The sequence below is a fragment of the Aedes albopictus genome, chromosome 3 (assembly GCF_035046485.1).
Source record: "Aedes albopictus strain Foshan chromosome 3, AalbF5, whole genome shotgun sequence".
Lineage (NCBI taxonomy): Eukaryota > Metazoa > Arthropoda > Insecta > Diptera > Culicidae > Aedes > Aedes albopictus.
Window position 1 is genome coordinate 109030466 of NC_085138.1, and position 24326 is coordinate 109054791.

The 24326-nt window shown below is 37.9% G+C and overlaps 1 protein-coding gene across 6 annotated transcripts in view; it reads right to left on the minus strand.

The window, feature by feature from the left end:
* The window catches only part of LOC109414810 (adenylyl cyclase 78C), a 420295-nt gene that overhangs the window by 75923 nt on the left and 320046 nt on the right, over window positions 1-24326 (minus strand). For all 6 annotated transcript variants that reach the window (XR_002131191.3, XM_062859289.1, XM_062859288.1 and 3 more), the window contains 2 exons: window positions 17549-17875; window positions 16405-16597 (listed from right to left, as the gene is read on the minus strand). Coding sequence is in view for 5 of the 6 variants with exons in the window: in XM_062859289.1 (XP_062715273.1) it covers window positions 16405-16597; window positions 17549-17875 (520 nt within the window). In the remaining variant the exon portion in view is untranslated. The remainder of the gene's footprint in view (window positions 1-16404; window positions 16598-17548; window positions 17876-24326) is intronic.

Here is a 24326-nt window from a genome sequence, read left to right on the forward strand (position 1 = left end):
ATAGTATAAATAAAATACTATCAAACGTATTTATCCAAATAAGGTTGTTATATAAATATTTCAATTAATGTAGCTTAGTGTATACAACAGTGACATGGGGAGACTTGATCCCTCGATGATTACACACACATTATACATGTGAAAAATAAAATTTAATTTGGAAGCCTCTATTTACTCGGAATTCTAGTATATTCAATGATAAAACGTGTCAGATAATTATTATTTTATTACACACCATTAAAAGGGGGATCAAGTCTCCCCATTTTCAAAATACTGCATATCCTTAAAAATTTAAGGAAATCTTATAATTTCAAATACACCATATTCATCAAAAATGTAAGAAAACTTGAAAAGAAAATGAACAGGAAGCTCCGGAGTTATTTTTCCTTTTAATTAAACATGTGCTCAAAAGGGGATCAATTGTGACCCATTTTTGAAAAATACATCATAAGACATGCCTCCATAAAAACACAGTTTTGAAAACATTAACAATAATTTAAAGTCCTTCTGTTGTGTATAAACTTGCAATAGATGTTTACCTGCCATTCTGTACGAAAAATGGATCTAGTTTTGTGTTTTTTCTTAATGTTACAGGCAAATTAAGAAAAAGGGATCAAGTCTCCCCAGTCTCCCCTACAGCTACCCTTACAGCTTCTAAAATACGGTGGAGAAACACTGGTGAGAGCACTACACTGTGTCATTACCAAGATTTGGGAGGAATGGATGGAAGGTATCGTGTATCCCATCTACAAAAAGGGTGACGAGTTGGATTGCGGGAACTACCGCGCGATCACACTACCGAGCGCTACCTACAAGATACTCTCTTAAATTTTATGCCGCCGTCTATCACCGATTGCAAGAGAGTTCGTGGGGCAATATCAGGCTGGATTTATGGGTGAATGCGCTGCAGCGGACCAGATGTTCGCCATCCGCCAGGTGTTGCAGAAATGCCTCGAATACAACGTGCCCACATATCAATTGTTCATCGATTTCAAATCGGCGTATGATACAATCGATCGAGAACAGCTATGGCAGATGGTGCACGAATACGTATTCCCGGATAAACTGATACGATTGATCAAGGCGACAATGGATCGAGCAATGTGCGTAGTTCGAGTATCAGGGACACTCTCGAGTCCCTTCGAATCTCGCAGAGTGTTACGGCAAGGTGATGGTCTTTCGTGCTTGCTGTTCAACATTGCTTTAGAGGGTGTAATTAGGAGAGCGGGGATAAACACGAGTGGAACAATTTCCCCAAAGTCCGTTCAGCTGCTTGGTTTCGCTGATGATATTGATATTATAGCTCGTAAACTTGAGACGATAGCGGAAACGTACATCCGACTAAAGAGGGAAGCCAGGCGAATCGGATTAGCCATTAATGTATCGAAGACAAAGTACATCATGGCAAAGGGCTCCAGGGAGGAATCACCGCGCCCGCCACCCCGAATTCATATCGACGGTGATGAAATCGAGGCGGTTGAAGAATTCGTGTACTTGGGCTCACTGGTGACCGCCGACAACGACACCAGCAGAGAAATTCAGAGGCGCATTGTGGCAGGAAATCGTGCTTACTTTGGACTCCGCAGAACTCTACGATCGAATAAAGTTCGCCGTAACACGAAGTTAACTATCTACAAAACGCTGATTAGACCGGTAGTCCTCTATGGGCTCGAAACATGGAACGTACGTGCAGAAAACCAACGCGCTCTTGGAGTTTTCGAACGGAAGGTGTTGCGTACCATCTACGGTGGAGTGCAGATGGAAGACGGGACTTGGAGAAGGCGAATGAACCAACGAGCTGCATCAGCTGCTGAGAGAACCAACTATCACCCATACCGCGAAAATCGGGAGGCTACGGTAGGCAGGTCACGTTATCAGGATGTCGGATAGCAACCCGACTAAAATGGTTCTCGAAAGTCATCCGAGCGGTACAAGAAGATGTGGTGCGCAGCAAAAGTTTTTTTTTAGGCTCCCCGGAAAAAATCGGAAACACTGATCTAGAAGATACAAGGCACGCAGTAGTTTACCTCATTTGCACCGGTCTAGATAATACATATTGCCGATTAACTGGAACACCTATTTTCAACCTTACGGGTTCAACAACCAGTGAGCTTGTGGATTGTGGGTTAAACCGCTTGAGCATAGACTATCCAACTACATGCTCCATGGTTTCGTATCCTGAAACTTTCAGAGCGAAAACGGCCCTAAACACCCACCGGCGAATGGCGACCATGGCAAACCGGACGGATGTTTTTCACAGTTCAGTCTGCAGGTAGGTACTTGCCTCATCAAATTCAGTAGTCTTCTGTGTACATATACAACACCCATCAAAAGTTATTGGATGCACTCCATTACGAGGGCAAGGCAAGGAATGCAATATTTTCTACTTCGTTGAACACCGCAAACGATGATGCCCAGGGAAAACCACATGAAAGCTGGTGGCTCCGGAGGGAGTTTATCAGCGTAGGTATACTTTTCCCCTTATGAGGGTGAGTTCAAGTGAAGTGTTTCCTGTTCATTTGCGGTTAGGCTTGGAAGCCAGCCGGTCGTGTTTGGTGACATTTTGTGGTTTTCCTCCGACGCGCAACATTCCAAACGTATTATTCAAGTGAAATTCGATATAAATCGGTTTGTAATCGCCCCAGTTCCCTCTTGGAATGCTTGCGATGAATGTATGTAGAGAGATGGGGATCAAAACTTTGTTATTTTTAGTAAACTTTCGCAAGACCCAACCAAATCGAATTAGGTCGGGTCGGGTCGAGACACAAATCACGGACCACACGACTTGGGTGGGACATCCATGACAACAACGATACGCTACGCACACACCTCTTCCATTCTTCTCGTAGGTACGACCGTACATAATCCAACCGAACGATGTGTGTTGAACGGTGAATTGATTACGAACAAAGTTTCACAGTTTAGCACCCAAGTTGGCCACTATAGGTTAGAATGGTAAATTGGTTAACCCGTATCGGCCTGAGTCAGCGCATATGAACTAAAAATATCGCCGTTCAGCGAATACACAACGGATTTGAATAATTTCTTAACAGTGCACTCGTACATATGTCTAGTTTGTAAAAGTGGACACAGAACGTCGGAATGGTCCCTATGGCCGGAGTTATTCCGGTGGGTCACTGGGTCAGATTCGTATAAAAAGGGCTGTTTTTCGGTACACAGAGTGTTTTCCATTATGATTCGCTATAAAACTTACTCTATGTTCACTAAAACTTATACCTCTGTAACCAAACATTGTTCCCACACAGTTTTTTACCGTTTAGGAACTACCGGATGTGGCCACCGGACATAATCTCCGGAGGAACCTGCCACATACTGTATACTGGGGTGCACAACATAACCCATTTTTTGCAGCTCTATGTATTGACTTTAGCGGTATGGTGTCTTAGAAGATTTTGTTCTATATACTGAACTCTTTATTTTGGGATTTTCAATTTTGTGATTAATCCACCTAAAAGTGCGACAGAAATTCACTTTTTCAAAAATGAAGATAGAGTGTTGGAGTCTTCTGCAAAGTTGTAGAAAAATGTATTGTTGGAAAGTTTGCCGAACAAACTATTACCTTATTTGCTGAATTATTAGATATATGTGTCGTTTTTTGTGAACGACCCCTCAAAATAGTTTTTTCATTATATCTTTTTCTGGGGATTTTTGGTAATTTTCGTGTGTTCTACAAAGTTGTTCTTTGTTATGAAATACATCTAATTCTGCTTTTTTATCATTGGAATAACGCTCCAGATGGAACAGAGCCTACATCTCAACATGAGAAAATGTAAATAAATTTTCTTAATGCGTCCTTGGAGAAATCCCTGGTGGAATCATGGAACGAATGTTATAGAAATACCTGGAATGATAATAGAACTCCTCCAGAATTTATTGAAGGAATTCCCCTTACAATAACAACCACTAGCGTAGGCAGTCTTTTCTTTTTTGATTAATTCTTTTCGATAAATACTAAGAAAAGCGGGATGAAGGATAGGGCTAATCCCCCTCTTCCATCTGTCTCTGTTTTGTGCTTATTTAGGAGGGTGAGAAGCATGCCAACGCTAGTATTTACAGCTGAGATTCCTTCGAAATTTACTGCTGTAATTCCTTCAAGGATTTCTACGAGGATTACTACAAAAATGTTCTTAGAATGTTCCCAGTAATTCCTATTGAAAATCATCTACATTCTTTTAGAAATTCTTACTGGTATTACTGCAGGAATATTGTTGGGATTTATTTATAAATTTCTGGTAGAAACCATCAGGACCTTTTACTGGGATTCCTCCAGCGATACCAGTATGGATTTCTTTAGAAACTAAGTACTCCTACTAGAAATCCTCTTTAGATTATTTTGGGAACTACTGCTGGGATTGCTACTGGACTGCTGCTGGGATTCTTCTAAAAAAACAGACTGGAATCCTCCAAGATTTTTTCTGAGTTTCCCACCTGCAGGAAATCATCCAGGAATTCCTGGAAGATTCTCAACAGTAATAATTGGAGATGCTGAAAATGCATGAAATTTCCCAAGAATTCGAAAAAACTCAGTAGGAGTTCCTTAAGAAATCTCAGCAGTAATGACTGGAATACAATAAGAAATTCTCCAGTTAGCCTAGTCGTTAAGGCTATGCATCGCCAATCCGGAGACGGCGGGTTCGATTCCCGTTCCGGTCGGGAAAATTTTCTCAACTCCCTGGACATAGTGTATCATTGTCCTTGCCTCACAATATACAATTCATGCAATGGCAGGCAAAGAAAGCCCTTCAATTAATAACTGTGGAAGTGCTCAAAGAACACTAAGTTGAAGCGAGGCAGGCCAAGTCCCAGTGGGGACGTAGAGCCACAAAGAAGAAGAAAAAGAAGAAGAAGAACAATAAGAAATTCCTAGAGTTATCTTTCACAAGTTCTCTGAAGAGTTGAGCAATCCCAACAAGAATATATAAAATAATCCCATCAGGCATTTGTTGGAATTCTTCTAGAAATGTCTGATGAGTTCTCCTGGAAATTTCTGGAATTTCTCGATGGATTTCTCCTAGGATTCCTCCGCAAATTGCTCCGGTCATCCTTTTAGGGATCTTCCCAAGGATTTCTCCAATAATTTCTCTCGGAATAACCTTGTACATTCCTGCACGGATTCATTCATGAACTTCTACCAGGATTTCTCCAAGAATTCTTGCTGAGAATTCTCAAGTACTTCTAGATGGTATTTCTGCAGTTTTTTGCTCTTGGGAATCCTCCTGAAGTATTTCTAGCAGGAATTGCTTGAAGAATTCCAGCAACACTTCTTGTAGGATTCCCATCACGAAAGCCTGGAAAAACCACAGTACCATTTCAGGACCACTTTCAACAGGGATTCTCAAAGAAATTTGAGATGGATAGCATTTGCATATGTAAAAGCGTTGCTGATGTGACTTCCTATTAGGCAATTCTCTCATCTCATGTTTGTCTTCAAAGCCTTGTCTAGCATTGAAAATTAAAGTTAATAAACAATACATTACAAGGTTCGAATTCCCATAAAATGAAATCATTCATTCGCACTACAACACCATAGGAGATAATATTACATAGGCTGATTTCAGTACAAATGCGAAATATCTCCCTTCCCCCCCTATCCGCAACCCGGGGACGCGCCCTGTTGGATTTCGAAAGCCTCGGAGAATATTACAAACCTTCAGTGGCATTCCCATACACTAACCCACATTGCCCATTCAGGGGTCTGACTGGACCTATTACCCTCCCTCAGTGTGTAATATTCTCACCAACTTGGAATTATATTTTCCCGGCACATAAATGACTTCGACAAATGTTCGATATACTATGCAGCATCATGATCAGTATAACTATATCAGATGACGATGGCTTGAAGATCTGATTTTTACAGAATTGTTTGCCATTGATTATACATTCAGCTATTCCAATCATTACGGCAAAGCACATCGACCACATGCCTGAAATCAAAGCTTCCTGGAAGATATAATCCAAGCCCAGGGTAGTATGTCCACGTTATCATATACAAATCCATTCTGAAATTTCTCCAAGGATTTCTATAGATATTTCCAATGATTTTTCCAGATTTCTGTTTTTAGGAATTTCGCTTGAAATACTACTGGAAATCCTTGAAGGAATCACAGCAAGAAACTTTAAAGAATTATCTGGAGGATTCACACTTTTGCAGGAATCTCAGTTGTAAATACACAAGACAAGGGACTTGCCCTCTTCTTCATCCCGCTTTTCTTAGTATTTATCGAAAAGAATTAATCAAAAAAGAAAAGACTGCATACGCTAGTGGTTGTTATTGTAAGGGGAATTCCTTTAATATATTCTGGAGGAGTTCTATTATCATTCCAGGTATTTCTATAACATTCGTTCCATGATTCCACCAGGGATTTCTCCAAGGACGCATTAAGAAAATTTATTTACATTTTCTCATGTTGAGATGTAGGCTCTGTTCCATCTGGAGCGTTATTTCAATGATAAAAAAGCAGAATTAGATGTATTTCATAACAAAGAACAACTTTGTAGAACACACGAAAATTACCAAAAATCCCCAGAAAAAGCTATAATGAAAAAACTATTTTGAGGGGTCGTTCACAAAAAACGACACATATATCTAATAATTAAGCAAATAAGGTAATAGTTTGTTCGGCAAACTTTCCAACAATACATTTTTCTACAACTTTGCAGAAGACTCCAACACTCTATCTTCATTTTTGAAAAAAATGAATTTCTGTCGCACTTTTAGGTGGATTAATCACAAAATTGAAAATCCCAAAATAAAGAGTTCAGTATATAGAACAAAATCTTCTAAGACACCATACCGCTAAAGTCAATACATAGAGCTGCAAAAAATGGGTTATGTTGTGCACCCCAGTATACAGTATGTGGCAGGTTCCTCCGGAGATTATGTCCGGTGGCCACATCCGGTAGTTCCTAAACGGTAAAAAACTATGTGGGAACAATGTTTGGTTACAGAGGTATAAGTTTTAGTGAACATAGAGTAAGTTTAATAGCGAATCATAATGGAAAACACTCTGTGTACCGAAAAACAGCCCTTTTTATACGAATCTGACCCAGTGACCCACCGGAATAACTCCGGCCATAGGGACCATTCCGAAGTTCTCTGTCCACTTTTACAAACTAGACATATGTACGAGTGCACTGTTAAAAAATTATTCAAATCCGTTGTGTATTCGCTGAACGGCGACATTTTTAGTTCATATGCGCTGACTCAGGCCGATACGGGTTAACAACAGTAGGAATGTGTTTTGACAAATATATGAAAAAAACATTTATTAGTAGAAAGGTGTCATACTTCGTCATGCATCTTTTTGCTAACCATAAAAAAGGGAGTGTGTACCCATAGAAATTGTCTTACTTTGGCTCTTCAAAAATCTTAGATTATTATAGAAACAACATCGATCGAAAGTTTGAGGCCACTCCATGAAAAAGATGTTATTTGTAGGCCCATATATCCGTCAATTTGGGCCCGATTTCAAAAATCTAGGTTTCATTAATATGACGAAGATATCATCAAATCACTTTTCAATGTTTTAAAGTTTTAATGTTTTAGTGATCCCAAACTTTTGGTCGTTGAACTCAATAGTCACTAAACTAGATAACTGTTTTTTTTTGTTCTAGATCTAGACTTTCACTAAGTTTTGTAAAAGGCAATTGGCTTCATTGGCGGTGTTGAGATAATTCCATATTCTGAATCTGCATGCAAAACTGAGCCGAAATCCAAATTTTCATGAATTTTGGTGCCCGGGAACCTATTTAAAAATCAATTTGAAGTTTGTATGGGAACGATTTGTCGAATCACCCCTCGTCGCATTTTGTACTGGGTGGAGCTGTCAAACAGTTACCCAGCTGTCAAAGGGTGATTTCAAAAAATCTCTTTGAAATTAATTTTAGGTACCAAAAATAAGTTCTTAAAATCTGAGAAAAATCATAGTGGCTCAGAAAAAGGTGCTCTTTCGTATAAAATCAAAAAATCGATACATTTTTCTTAATTTAAAAACCCAATTGAAAGCTTATAAAAATAGGCTACATTAACGCTCTCATTTTAAAATTTGGTCGGCCCAGTTTCCGGTTGTAATTTTAAAATAAATTTATTTAGAAAATATTGCAACTTTGAAGGCAAATTTATCAACTTGTTTTTGTAAAAGTTTCCTCTACATCATGTTCAAGGTATCTTTGACTCATTATTTTTTTAATGAGGCCTTTAGTAAAGTAAATAAAGTAAAAAAAGAGGAAGAGTAAAGCAAATCGAAAATGACAAAAATAAGACAGATAAACAATGATTTTTCATGCTTTGCAGCTTTTGTTTATTTTTTGTTTAACTTGTATGGTAACCCTCATATGTTTGTTTGCATACATACAAGTATAGCTAATGACTCAGTAATTCAATCAGTTTACATCACATCAAACTAAGATTGAATACATGAAAACATACGTAGTACTTCAAATGCTAAAAAACACAATTATGCTTGCCCGGTCCGAAATAGAGTTATTTCCTTGGTTATTTCAATACAAGCTGTACCGGCAAGCTTTGTCTTGCCAAGTTGTGGTGATGTCATAGCTGTTGAGATAATCGCAGCACCACACTCTAGATTGGTATTGTTAGCATAATATTGAACTTCTTCCCCACTCATAATAATTTCAGTATTTTTACATTGTTTATACGTTTGTGGTTGGGTTGATTTTCGTTGATTTTGCTACATATAAACACAATCAACGCGAACACGAATCTAGCTGTGCCAAAATCAAGCTGATTGGTTCATCGGTTCGTCAGATTTATTGCCTCAAGGAGAATCCAAACTCATTTTTTTATATATAGATAAGAAGATTATAGTTTGTAATTAATAAAAGACAAATTACCAAAAACTTCCATTTTCAATCTTTTATGCTTTGTTTTTTGTTTTTATATTCTTTGTTTTTTGTTCTATCTACTTTTTTCTTTCATTTTCCATAGGGGCCGTCCATATATCTCAGTTTTTGACCCCTTCCCCCTCACCGTGTGAACAAGCGTGGACTTTGCATTAACCCCTTAACCCCCTCCACTAATATGTGGCTATCCATAAGCCACGTGGTCATTTTTCTGGATATTCCGACCCCCCCTTCCTGCGTGATTTGTTTTTACATTTTTTAAATTAGTATGGATCATGGTCTTTGTCCAAACCCCTCCCACCCTTGGCATGACCACATGGCTTATGGATGGATGCTATCATCCACATGGTCTTCAAAAAAAAAAAAAAAAATTTCGATTTTTACAATACAACAAAAAATATCGTGTGTTTTTTAGGGCTGACAGGATAGGTACGGGGAGAAATGGACACCCATCGGGGCATAATGGACACCTCTGCATATTTGTGCTAATTCTTTAATTACATCGAACAGTTAAGTAATTTACCTACGGAGATCAATACCACAAATATAATGCTCCATCTTAGACGAGTTTACACAACATCAAAGTTAATTAAATAAACTTTAGGCTAAAATAATCGGATTGATTTTTCCAAACTCTCATAAACGCCTAACAGTATGCAATGCGCGTACATCCATTCGTAATTGCCAGTGTTCATTTCGCCCCGAATCGACTACAACATTAAAATTGTTATTTTAGGTAAATTTTGATGAAAAATAAAATACTTCATCCATTGATAAATCTCCGTATACATGTAGATAAGGAAACAATTCACTTGTTTTTATGGTGGACACACTCCAACACTCGTAATACCTTATTTGATGCTGCTTCGAAATTATAAGAATTCCACCATAAGAAAAACACATTACAATTTCAATGATATTTTGATCATTTTGGAGCAAAATATATGGTACTTTTGAAAAATAGAACCATAACTTGTTCCTTTACACTTATGCATTACAAGTTTTACATAAAAGTCAACGGTTTCGGCAAAAACAGGGGTGCCCATTTCGCCCCGGGTGTCCATTATGCCCCTAATCCCCCTACATCACTGAACCAAGCCCCATCGACACATCAAACTGCGGCGCATTTTGTAACCGTTAGCATGATTGACGAATTGTGTGCAGAAATTAACACTGGAGACCTGAAATTCCACGATGTCGGCCCAAAATTCAAGATGGTAGCCGAATATTCAAAATGGCGACTCCAAATTCAAGATAGCGGCTGTTTAATAGAGTTTTAGGCGCTGAAACCATGCAATATGGGCATATTTGGTATGAGGAAGATTTCCGGAGTCCAAAAATGGCCACCACAATATCCACGATGACGGTCTAAAATCCAAGATGGCGGCCAAATTCAACGTGGGGGCTATTTCATGGTGTTTTAGGCTCTATAACCATGTAATATGGGTATATTTGGTATGAAGAAGTCTGGACTCCAAAAATGGCGTCCAGAAAATCCATGATGGCGGTTTAAAACCCACGATGGCGGCTCCAAATTCAAGGTAGCGGTTGTTTAATGGACTTTTAGGCTCTTCAACCATGCAATATAGGTATATTTGGTATGGAGAAGATGTCTGGAGTCCAAAAATGACAATTAAAATATCCAAGATGGCGACCAAAATATCCGAGATGGCATCTCAAAGTTCAAGATGGCGACTGTTTAATGGAGTTTTAGGACCTTAACCATGCAATATGGGTATATTTGGTATAGAGAAGAAGCAGAGAAAAAAGTCTAGACTCCAAAAATGGTGACCAGAATATCCAAGATGGCGGTCTAAAGTCCAATATGATGGCTCAAAATTCAAGATGGTGACTGTTTAATGAAGTTTTGCGCTCTAAAACCATGCCATAAATATCTATGGTAACCAGAATATCCAAGATGGTAGTCTTAAACCTAACATGGTGATTCCATATTCAAGATGGCGGCTATTCAATGGTTTTTAGACCCTAAAACCATGCACTATGGGTATATTTGGTATGGGGAAGATGTCTAGACTCCTAAAATGGCGACTAGATTATACAAGATGGCGGTCTAAAATCCAAGATGGCGGTTTCAAACCAAGCAATATGGGTATATTTCTTATGAGGAAGATTGTCCGGAGTTAAAAAATGGCGACCAGAATATCCAAAATGGCGATCAAAAATCCAAGATGGCGGCTCAACATTCAAGATGGCGGCTGTTTAATGGAGTTTTAGGCGCTAAAACCATTCAATATGAGTATATTTGGTATTGGGAAGATGTCTGCAGTCCAAAAATTACGATTAAAATATCCAAGATGACGACAAAAATATCTAAGATGGCGTCTCAAAATTTGAGATAGGGGCTCAAAATTCAAGATGGCGGGTGATTTAGGCTCCAAAACCATTAAATATGGGTATATTTGGTGCAAAGACAATCGGAGTTAAAAATGGCGACCAGAATACGGCGTCTCAAAATTCATGATTGCGGCGTTTTCAAGAGTTTAAGGCTCAAATATCAAGAACCAGAATTCTTTATGGATCAAAAGATCTGAGCCAGTAAAAAAAGAGGAAGAACCAGAACAACGATATGAATTCTGGTGCCATAAAATGGATATCTGTTAAACGTACGAAAGTGCGATATTCATCAACATGTCATTTGAGTTTTGTTGAAATAGGTTTTCGAAGGCACTAGAAAGGCGCCATAACTTCTAAGTGGATTAATAAGGGTTTTTTTTTCAGAGAATGATGTCTTTAACATAGGGTGTTCCATGTGTTCAGCAGGCTTCTACCAATAGATCTTTTTACAATACGCTTGAAATCAACTGATTTCAGGGGACTCTGTCAGTTTTAGCATAACATGTGAAAAGAGCCTAAAGGCTTTTTGTAAACAAACATGTTGCGATCGCTGCAGGGCTCATCTTGACCCACCCACGCACATCAACACGCTTATCAGAAAGAGTAATCTTCGGACTATCTGTTAAGTGTGTTGTTGTCCGTGGGTGGATCAAGATGAGTCCTACAGCGACCGAAACATGTTTGTTTACAAAAAGCCTTTAGGCTAAAGTGACCAGATATATTTTACTATAATGCGGGACACAATTTTATGTAACTTACGTAAAAAATATTGTTAAACAGGAAAACAACATACATATGGAGAAATGTTATTGTCATAGATCTTTGATCTTTGAAAATATTTTTTTGGATCTTTGGCAGGTTCATCCTCAAAATTCTTCTGAGGATCTTTTCTATTATTTTGGGGAACCTTGTAAATTGATTTCCATGTTTTTTTGTGATTTCCAGAAATTTATTTCTTAAATTTTCAAGTTAATTCGTTTGAAATGCGTAAATATGTTTTTATGAAAAATTTCTTTTGAAATATTGAAAGAAACTGCTGCAGAAAAGAGTTTGTGGCAATATTATAACTTTTATAGAAATTCTTTGATCATTTCTAAAAATCCCCGGGAAAATCTATTGACGGAGAGCCTGGAGAAAACTGAAAACATTGCGTAAAAATTCCTGCAAGAATAGCTAGCGAAAACTATAAAGAAAATATCTCGGAGATTCTTTCCAGACATTCCAAGATAATAGCTGGAGGGGGTTCTCGGCGCAACCCTTAAAAAACAGGGAAAATACTACGAGAATTCCAAATTAACTTGCTCAAAAAATCTTGAAAGGGCTGTATCAAGTCAATCTTGAAAAATATTAACAATGTTTTACGAGAATTTTCCCAAAGAAGTTACTAAGGCATTTTTTAGTATTTCCTCCAGGTGCTCTCCCTGGACGATTCTTTGCTCTTTGTTCATTTAAAATTTTCTGCCATTACTTAAACTTTCTCGAAATAATGTTTTAAGAATTCTTCAAGAGTATCCTACTCAAATTCATCCCACTTTATTATACACTTTTTTTCCACATTGGCATGTTTCTTTTGGGATTTTATCTGACGTGTTCTGTATTAGTGAATGGTACGTATACATATCTAGTATTCGTGGAAATCTTTCAAGGAATATTTTTTGAAAAAACGAAAACGGAATTTATGGCAAAACATCTTTAAATTCCCTAGCAGATAGCTTACAAGAATTAAGCAAAATGTGCCGTGTTGATTTCCGAATCAAAAGTTAATTTCAAGGTTTGTCTAAAGATTGTTTTAAAGAAGAACAGAAGCAGTTCAACATATATGTCAGATTGATCTTCCAAGAAAAAAATATTTCAGCGATTGTTGAAATCCGGGACACTTTACAATGCGGGACGATTTGCTTGGATCCGGGACTGTCCCGCACAATCCGGGACGTCTGGTCACTTTACTTTAGGCCCTTTTCACATATTACGCTAGAGTTCTTCTATGAAAATAACAGCCTTGTGATTAAACCTTTGCATGGCAGTCGTCGACAGTGGCATACACGAAACCGTCGAATAAAAAGGGCTATTCCATGCTACTCAAAATAAAGGATTAAAGTACTGTAAGTTTTGTTTTTTATGTTTGTATTTTCGTTAGAAGTAAGCACGGATGATATAGAAAACGAAATACATTGGTGCCGTAATCGTTTTGTTTTCCAATAGGTTGAGCTTGAGGTCACAAGATAACTAATGACAATAATACATTTTAGAGGAAATTACACGACAAAATTTTAGACTTTGAAGGTACTATTGTTATTTTAAAACTTTGAAATAGTTTTGAAATGTATGTAAAGCTCTCAGAAATCAATTGAGGGGCCCAGATGCAAAGAGGTGGTAACCATCGATTTTGAGATGAGCATATAATAAAATTCTTCAGATTTCAAGCTTTTGGGAACTTTTTTAAGATTATTTTTATGATTATTAGAAAAAATACAGTAAGTCGGAGAAAATTGCGTCGATTTTAATGGATGAAAAACTTTAAACCTCATTTTCTCGAAAGTAGGTTATTCTCACTTACACGTTTTTGCCTCTAACTCCCTCAATTCAAAACTTCAACGGAAATTCTGACAGTTACTCTGACACTGTTAAGGTCTACGCTTTGTTTATTAGCTTCATCACTTCGAAATTGTGATACTTTTTCAAGAAATTTTGTTCAAAATTTTACATTTGATTTACCGGTTCAAAAAAAAAGCTCAAGATTCAGAAATTTTAGATAAGTTATAAACATTTTACCACTATGCAAAAAATAAACAGCATATGTGATCGTGTGGTGATAAAGCTATTCCTCTGCTCGCAACATCTCCCAAACCGCTCCTTCGAGATCAATGAACAGATAACTTTTTCAAAAAAAAAATCTATCAAAGTAAAGCACAGCAAAGCAAAGTGAAGCAAAGTAAAGCAAAGTTAAGCAAAGTAAAAAAGCAAAGTAAAGCAAAGTAAAGCAAATTAAAGTAAAGCAAAGTAAAGCAAAGTGAAGCAAAGTAAAGCAAAGTAAAGCAAAGTAAAGCAAAGTAAAGCAAAGTAAAGCAAAGTAAAGCAAAGTAAAGCAAAGTAAAGCAAAGTAAAGCAAAGTAAAGCAAAGTAAAGCAAAGTAAAGCAAAGTAAAGCAAAGTAAAGCAAAGTAAGGCAAAGTAAAGCAAAGTAAGGCAAAGTAAAGCAAAGTGAAGCAAAGTAAAGCAAAGTAAAGCAAAGTAAAGCAAAGTAAAGCAAAGTAAAGCAAAGTAAAGCAAAGTAAAGCAAAGTAAAGCAAAGTAAAGCAAAGTAAAGCAAAGTAAAGCAAAGTAAAGCAAAGTAAAGCAAAGTAAAGCAAAGTAAAGCAAAGTAAAGCAAAGTAAAGCAAAGTAAAGCAAAGTAAAGCAAAGTAAAGCAAAGTAAAGCAAAGTAAAGCAAAGTAAAGCAAAGTAAAGCAAAGTAAAGCAAAGTAAAGCAAAGTAAAGCAAAGTAAAGCAAAGTAAAGCAAAGTAAAGCAAAGTAAAGCAAAGTAAAGCAAAGTAAAGCAAAGTAAAGCAAAGTAAAGCAAAGTAAAGCAAAGTAAAGCAAAGTAAAGCAAAGTAAAGCAAAGTAAAGCAAAGTAAAGCAAAGTAAAGCAAAGTAAAGCAAAGTAAAGCAAAGTAAAGCAAAGTAAAGCAAAGTAAAGCAAAGTAAAGCAAAGTAAAGCAAAGTAAAGCAAAGTAAAGCAAAGTAAAGCAAAGTAAAGCAAAGTAAAGCAAAGTAAAGCAAAGTAAAGCAAAGTAAAGCAAAGTAAAGCAAAGTAAAGCAAAGTAAAGCAAAGTAAAGCAAAGTAAAGCAAAGTAAAGCAAAGTAAAGCAAAGTAAAGCAAAGTAAAGCAAAGTAAAGCAAAGTAAAGCAAAGTAAAGCAAAGTAAAGCAAAGTAAAGCAAAGTAAAGCAAAGTAAAGCAAAGTAAAGCAAAGTAAAGCAAAGTAAAGCAAAGTAAAGCAAAGTAAAGCAAAGTAAAGCAAAGTAAAGCAAAGTAAAGCAAAGTAAAGCAAAGTAAAGCAAAGTAAAGCAAAGTAAAGCAAAGTAAAGCAAAGTAAAGCAAAGTAAAGCAAAGTAAAGCAAAGTAAAGCAAAGTAAAGCAAAGTAAAGCAAAGTAAAGCAAAGTAAAGCAAAGTAAAGCAAAGTAAAGCAAAGTAAAGCAAAGTAAAGCAAAGTAAAGCAAAGTAAAGCAAAGTAAAGCAAAGTAAAGCAAAGTAAAGCAAAGTAAAGCAAAGTAAAGCAAAGTAAAGCAAAGTAAAGCAAAGTAAAGCAAAGTAAAGCAAATTAAAGCAAAGTAAAGCAAAGTAAAGCAAAGTAAAGCAAAGTAAAGCAAAGTAAAGCAAAGTAAAGCAAAGTAAAGCAAAGTAAAGCAAAGTAAAGCAAAGTAAAGCAAAGTAAAGCAAAGTAAAGCAAAGTAAAGCAAAGTAAAGCAAAGTAAAGCAAAGTAAAGCAAAGTAAAGCAAAGTAAAGCAAAGTAAAGCAAAGTAAAGCAAAGTAAAGCAAAGTAAAGCAAAGTTAAGCAAAGTAAAGCAAAATAAAGCAAAGTAAAGCAAAGTAATGCCAAGTAAAGCCAAGTAAGGCAAAGTAAAGCAAAGTAAAGCAAAGTAAAGCAAAGTAAAGCAAAGTAAGGCAAAGTAAAGCAAAGTAAAGCAAAGTTAAGCAAAGTTAAGCAAAGTAAAGCAAAGTAAAGCAAAGTAAGGCAAAGTAAAGTAAATGCGTACTGCTAATTTCTCCGCAAAATTTGGCTTTCGAATCCACAGTGCAACCGAAGAAGTCAATCGCATGGAAATTGTTGGGTCTATTATTTGAAAATCGATAAAAGGTTGGGTTGGAGGGCTCTTCTAGGTACTATATCCTTACGCTTTGGTCACACTTGAGCTCGCTCGTCGCAACATAGAAGGAGCTTGGAAAGGTTCCATACGGCGACGACGGCAAGAACTTGACTTCTGCTCACGTACAACCTCAACCTCAACGACGACGACGAGGTATGAGGTCTAATTTAGTGGAACAAGTTGAACCCCGAAACAATTTGCCCGTCAGAGCCATCCCACTCGAACGGCGCACTAAGAATGATACTTAATAGTGTGATAATGAAGGCCAAGGATGGTGGGTTGGATGGTTGGCTGGTTTGCCGATTTTGTACTTACTGGAGTCGAGTAGCCGTTGCGTCCGTTGATACTCCTTTTCCGATTCACGTTTGTGCTCCATGGCTTTGTGCGTTTCGATGAAGGCCAACCGCTGACCACGGTCGGTCAGATACTTGGTGTACATCCCGGCAAAGTTGATCGCCAGATAGAGCAGCGAGTTGGCAATCATCTGGCGGACGATGCAGGTGGTGTCCTACAGGCGGAGGGGGGAAGAGATTTAGGATACAAAGTGTTAAGTCCTTCGATTGAGTGCAGTGGTTGATGGTGCCGAGTAAGCATTGAAATTATGGTTGCACATGTGCTCATAAATGTTGGACCAAGTTGAGCCCTTTGAGGTCAACATTTTAGAAAACGTGTTATAGAGATTATATATAGATGTAATGGTAACTTTGTTCACCCAACGAAATTGTAATATGTATTCTGTCACATTTAATGATCCCCTGAAATTTCACAAAAAAAAATCATATTGCTTTTTTTTGCACCGTATTCGATCCCCTGCAGAAATTTTTTGTCACACCACAATATGTTCCCACCAGTTTCAGCATACATTGGTTCGTTTCGCTGCTAGAAATTTTAAGCGTCTGTTACATTTTTTGGGTGGTGTATGGAATAATCGGTTTGTTTACTTGCTACTTTCTTTGGTGTTTGACGTGTGAACAAATATTTCAGACGATTGAACATTTGCACGGTAATCTATAAAGCAAAGCAAGACGCAATAATGTCATTTGATAGAAAATCTCACCTGACCCAAATCACTCTGAAGTTAAAAATATAAGGTCTACATCGATAACAGATTTCTACAATCAGGAACGAATTGTTCTGATACAGTTTATAGTGAAAACAATCACTGTAACTGCTGTAGATGTCAGATACTGAACTCCAGGATACTTTGGACGACCCAGGATGTCTCAAAATTATATTGCAATGTCTATTGTTCTTAAAAAAGGTCCAATAAGCATAATTGATTATGCAACGGTTCATAGTGCTGCTGAAATTGGAAGCACGGAATCGATCCAATAGAGATTTAAGGTTTCTAAGATTTTCGAGCTTTTTAGTACCTACAAACTTATTCTATGAATTCAAACATTATGCATGCATGTTTGTATAAATCCCCCATCCCTGTTCAACTTTTCCCCTCACTTACCGTCTCGTGCAGAAATTTGTTGATGGTCGTCACTATCAGATGACAAATGGCCGACACCGAGCCGGCAATCATGCACCATTTCAGCGGCAACGGAAGCATCGCGTACGGCACAAAGATGATGAACAGCACGTACCAAATCAGGTACTCCCGCTCGGCAAAACCCAGCCCCTCGCCGATGAAACCCTGCAGATTCAGCAGCAGCCAGGTGCAAACCGCGGCCCAGTGGAGATAGTTGTTGGCGAACAGCCGCCAACTGCCGAGGACGCAGATCAAAAAGTTCGAGATGACACAGCACACCGACCAGGTGATTTCGTGGGGTTTGATTGTCTGCAAAAAAGAAGAGAAGAGGTTATCGCGAAACATAAACTTACTAATTGACTTGCTGAAGTACCGTAAAGGGGGGTCATATTGATCAGTGGTGTGAGATTGATCATTCTAAATTATAATTTAATTCCTTGGGACTATTACGCTTCATCGTTGACTTGACCCTTTCTTCCCCTTGATTTTGAATAATTATTTTAACGTCCAAATAGTGTTTATATGGAAAGTGCTAGAACAAAAATTGTGGCAAATAAAATACCTAGAGGAATCCCACCTAGAATTTCTAGAGGTAATCCCGGAAGAACTCTTGGATGAATCCTTGGAAAATATCTGAAGGAACTACATGATTAATTTCTTCCCAGCAGGCATTCTGGGGGTAATTCCAAGATTTTTCTAGACAAATCCTAAAAACATCTCTGTAGAAGTTAAAGAAGGAACATCTGCAGGAATCCAAGTGGGCAAAGCAGGAAAAATTCTAGATAAATTCTTGAACAAACCCTTGGAGAAAACCGCAGAGGAATTCTTAGAGGAATCTATGGAGAAATACCTTAGAAAATTACAGGAAGAATTTCATAAGGAATTCCAAGAACTCACTGGAGGAATTTCTGGAGCAATCTCAGTCGGCATATCTAAGAAATCCCATCAGACATTCCAGGAGGAATTTCAAAAGGAAGTCCTGGAGAAATCTGTTTTGGCATTCATCCAGGAATGCCTGATGGGATTCCTCTACGAACTCTTGCTGGGATCGCTTTAGAGGTTTCTTCAAGGATTTCTATACAAATGGTGCCTCCAAGGATTTGACCAAAGATTTCTTCAATGAGCTTCTCATGTAAAACCAGCAGAAATTGGCGAGGTAGATGATGGCAACGCACGCTATGTCTAAAGGGAAGTATTATGAAAATCATGTACCTCAAATGTTATTTCATAGGATCGTAGCTTTGGACCTCTAGTTTCAGAATATGTGCGGTTTAAAATATTTCATCTTGGGTTTTTTTGATATTTTTTGATTTTTTCACTATTTTCCCATACAAATATCGAAAAAAGTCATTTTCAGGTCAATTTCGTCCCATATAAAAATGTATGGAAAAAAAACCAAGATGGCTTATTTTAAACCACACATTTTCTGAATCAAGAGGTCCAAAAATATTATTCAAGCGAATAAATTTTGAGGTACATTCACGTTTCATAATACTTCCCCTTGGACATAGCGTGCAACATGATTGTTACCGGTAACATTGTTGAGCGCCAAACGTTTGTGATTTTACTGTTTCATTGAAAGCATACCAGTGCACTACAGTTATACAGAAGTTTTGAAATAATAGTGCACTGAGGCAAGAACACTTGAGAATTTTAAAAGTCGCAACTTATGAACGGATGATTTTTCTGTTTCAAAACATGCTTTCGATTTCGTAGATGTGGTGCACGCGTTCCATACCTACTACTTATGATTGTTGTAAGCGACATGGTTGTGAAAATGTTATAATTTAAATCTATGAAAATTGTGAGGATATGGATTCCAGTTAGCTGCGTCATATAGACGGAAAGGCATTACATACTCACATACCTGTTTGGGAAGGACACACAGTAGTCAAACTGATCAAGTATCCAGAAATTCTGACTTGAGATGACTTTTAAGCGGCACGGTCGTTCGATGTGTGAATATGCAAATTAGCATTGCAGTTCGGAGGAATCAAAATGACTGTTTAGGATCTGTTCCTAGTTCCGTAAACTATATGAGTATGAAGAATTGCTCCAGGAATTTTTCCAAAGCTTGCTGCAGTGATTCCTCCAGAGATTGTTTCAAGAAAGCATCTAGGGATTCCACCAGAAATTTCTTTCAGGATTTGTCCTAGAATATCTTTAGAGGTTCCTCTAGTGGTTATTACAGTGCTGCTTTAGTGGTTTCCTTCGGGAAACCTCCAGATATCCTTTGAAGTATTTGTACAGAGATTTCTTCATGGATTTCTCCATATATTCTTGTCAGAATATCACTAGAGATCCAGATCCATCTGGAATTATTCAAAGTACTTCTGCAGGAATGTCTTCTAGAAATTCTTTCAGAAAATATTGCAAGAGATTATCCAGAAAAAAAAATCCAGGAATTGCTTTAAAACTTTGTACAAAACATCTTCCTTTTGTAATTTTTTCAGGAACAACTTTCGGGTAGAGGTCGCCGTACTGATCACTTTTGGTGAGTACCGGTATTTCGGTACTGGGGCTTACAGTACCGGTAGTACCGATAAAATACCGGTAATGGGGATTTTTTCGCTAAAATGAAGAGTTATCTATTTGCACAGAAAATCTACAATTTACCAGGCATTTGTGAATTCCGGTTTTCAGGGATGTTATAAAAGCTAATAAAAAAAAAACAGAATTAACCGTTATGTGTCCGAAAAACTTTTTGCTTTTTTCTGCACCATGCTTTTTAAATGGGCACTGGGTACCCGGGTACCCTGTCGGCCACATAAGGGTTCAACAAAAAATATAGATAGATAAAAAGATAGAAGGAAATGAGTTGTATGAAACTGTTTTTGATATAGTTTATTGTTAACCCTTCAGCGCGCGCGCTGTTGTAAAAAGTACAACAGCACCAAAAAACCTTGCTCGTTGTATACAACGTGCGCGCGGTGCAGTTTCGGTTGCTTGATGGCGCGCGTCCTGGAAGGTTAAGTATCTTGGTCAGTCTAAAATGAAACAGGAACAACTTTACATGTACCAAAATCAGATAGATACTATCTATTAGCTAGCTGCAAGGTGAAGACAGAATAAAATTTAACTGATTTTTCCTTGATGATGCTATTAACGAATTCTTAAAACTGAAGAAATAACAAGAACCCTCAATCTAACAAGTTTTATTCTAAGCTAGTAAATCTATTTTCAAAATTCGATGTTCATTAAAACAATCATTGCTATTATACCCTAGATATGCAGAAAGGTTGCATATATGAAATGTTTGTCAAAGTACTTGGTTAACGTTTTCCTTTATTTCCATTGAATATTGGCTATACTAATAACCGGATTTCAGCACTTCGGGAGAGATTTTACGGTACCGAAAGTACCGGTACCAAGGTTCAATCAGTACCGGTATTTCGGTACCAAAAATTGGTCGGTAATACCGGTATTTTCGGTACCGGTACTACATTCCTACTTCCGGGATTAAAAAAAAATGCCTTCAAGCACTCTTGGAATTCCTTCTAGATTACTTTCGGAAACTCCTCCAGGAACTGTTTAGAGATTCTCTTAGAAATTTCTTCTGGCATTGCTTCCAAGATTCCGCCTGGAGTTTCTTCAGGAACTCCTCCAGGGATTCCTTCAGGAACTGCTACAGGAATTCCTCTAAGATTTCCTTTACTTACTAGTTTTAAGCTTCTTTCAGAATTTCCTCAAGAATTTCAGCGATTTCTTCAAAATTTCCTCCTAGGATATCTTCAGAAACTCCTTCTGGAATTTCCTCAGAAATTGATCCTTGGATTTCTTCCTGGAATTCCTCCAGGAATTCCTCAAGGGATTTCCCCAGAAATTCCTTCAGGAATTGTTCCAGGATTCTTTTGTGAATTCCTTCGGGAATTCTAATAATTCCTAGAGGAATTCGTCCAGAAATTTCTCAGAAAATTCCACTAGAGATTCCATTAGGAATTCCTCCAGGTATTCCTCTAAAGATAGCTCAATGAATTCTTCTAGAGATTCCAAAAGGGATTCTTCCAGGATTTCTTTCAGGGATTCCTCCAGGGATTCTTCCTGAAAGTTCTCCAGTGATTCTTGAAGAAATTCCTCCAGGGATTTCTCATAAAATACATAAAATATATGCAGGTATTGCAGGTTTCTCTGGAGATTTCTTCAGTGATTCTTCAAGAAAATCCTCCAGGGATTTCTCTACGGATTCCTGCAGGGATTACTTCAGGAGTTCCTCTGGAGATTTCTCAAGGAATTTCTCTAGAGATCCCTCCACGAATTCTTACTGGCAAGTCTCCAGGAATTTCTCCAAGGGTTCATCCGGGCATTCCTCCAGGAGTTCCTCTAAGGAATCCTCTAGGGATTGCTGTAGGAATTCCTCCAAGAATTCTTTTAGGAATATTTTCTGGCATTCCTCCAGGAGTTCCTCCAGGGATTTCCATAGGGATTTCTCCAGGAATTCATCCAGGCATTCTTCCATAATTTCATTCGGGGACTTCTCCGGGAATACCTATAAGAATTCCACCAGGAATTCCTGCAGAAATTACTACGGCAATTTCTTCAGGAAATTCTCCTCCCGGAGTTTATTCAAGCATTATTCCAAGAATTCCTCCAGGGAATCCTACATGAATTCCTAGAAATTTATACAAGGATTTCTCCAAAAATCCCCCAGGAAACTATCCAGGGATTCCTTCAGAAATTCCCCCAGGATATGCTCCCGGAATTTATTCAGGCATTATTCCAGACATTCCTCCAGGCCTTCCCCCAGGGTTTCATCCAGGCATTTCTCCAGGGATTCTTCAAGGATTTACATAAAGAATACCTCCAGGAATTACCACAAAAATTTCTCCAGGAATTGATCCAGGAATTCCTCCAGGAATTTCTTAAGAAATTATTTCAAGATTTTCTTCAGTAATTCTTCCTGGAATTTTTCCAGGAATTCCTCCGGGAATTCTTCAAAGGTTTTCCTCCAGGAATTTAGCCTAGAATTTCTCCTCCAGGGATTGCTCCAAAGATTCCTCCAGTCCAGAAATTCCTGCAGGAATTATTTTACGGATTCCTCCAGCATTTTCACCAAGAATTCCTCCAGGAATTCACCAAGAATTCCGGTAGGGATTCATCTAAAGATTCTCCTAGAATTTAGTTCAGGAATTCCTCCAATGATTCCTCCAGTAGTTCATCTTGAAATTCCTCTGAGAATTAATCTAGGAATTTCTTCAGAGATTTCTCCAGGCTTGAGATTCCTCCAAAATTACATTTAAAGATTCCTCCAGGAATTCTTCCTGGGATAGTCCCTCGGAAGTACCCCAAAGATTCCTCTAGGGATTTGCCGCTAGTTCCTCCAGGCATTTGTCTTGAGGTTTTTCCAGAAATTGCTTCCGGGATTCCTCCAGGAATTCCACCGGGGATTTTTCCAAAAATTTCTCAGGGATTCATCCAAGAATTTCTCCCGGAATTTCTCAAGACGTTTCTTCAGAAATTCATCCTTCAGTATTTCTCCCAGGGTTTGCTCCAGGAATTCATCTACGAATTTCTGCAGTAAGTCCTTTAGGAATTTCTTCTGAAATTCCTCCAGGGATTCCTCCAGGGTTTCCTCCAGGGATTTTACTAGACATTTATCCGGGGAATACTTCAGGCATTCGTCTAGAAATTTCTCCAGAGATTTCTCTAGCAAATACTCCATAAATTACTTCAGTAATTCCTTCAGGGATTTCTCCAAAAATTCTTCTAGCGGTATCTCCAGGAATTCCTCCAGGGATTCCGCTATCAATTTGTCTAGAAGTTCCTCCAGAGTATCCTACAGAGTTTACTCCAGACATACCTGTAGGAATTCCTCTAGGAATTTCTCTAGGTATTTCTTCAGAAATTTCACCAGTGATGCTTCCCAAAATTCCTATAAAGATGCCTCCAGATTTTCTTGCAGGAACTCCTCCAGGAATTCTTCTACGGATAGTTCCTCGGAAGTGCCCCAAGAATTCCTTTAGGGATTTCTGCAGGAATTCCTCCTGGATTTCCGCCAGAAATTTGTCCAGAAGTTCGGCACCAACATTTCAAAAGGGCGTAACTGCATTTTGAAGCAAACCCCTCTTTCACATCTGTGGATCGTATTTCAATGTCGCCATGCAAATCACCGCCAGTATAGGAAAGAAGAGCAATTTCTCTGTCTAGTAATGTTTGTGAATTTCGTGGGAAACTTAAAATATGACCCACAGATGTGAAAGAGTGGTTTGATTCAAAATGCAGTTACGCCCTTTTGAAATGTTGGTGCCGAGTTCCTCTAGGCATTTCTCCTTCAGGGATTCCTCCAGGGAACTTTTCCAGAATTGCTTGAAGGATTTCTGGATGAATTCATTCAGCGATTTGTATTGGAGTACTTCAAAATATTTCTAGAGAGATGCAGGAATCAGGAAATTCTCCTAAAAGTCATCCATATTTTTTTCACAATTATCTCCGAGAAATCTTGAAGGAGTTCATCCACTAATTTATTCAGGAATCAAAGGAGTTTCTTCAGAAATAGCAAAATCCTGCAGTTCTTTCATGAATAGATCCTGTTATTCTTTTACAGTCACTGTGACTTAATTTAGACATAAGTACTTAAATGCTAGGAGCGCTTTCAGACATTTCTCCAGGATTTTTTTTTCAGAAATTCACCCAGAGAAAACTCTTTTGGAATTTTCCCAGGGTTTTGTCCCGAAGTTTCTCTAGAAAATACACCACGAATTCCTCTAGGATATACATTTCAAATTCCTCCAGACATTTTTTTATACATTCCTGTTATTCGTCC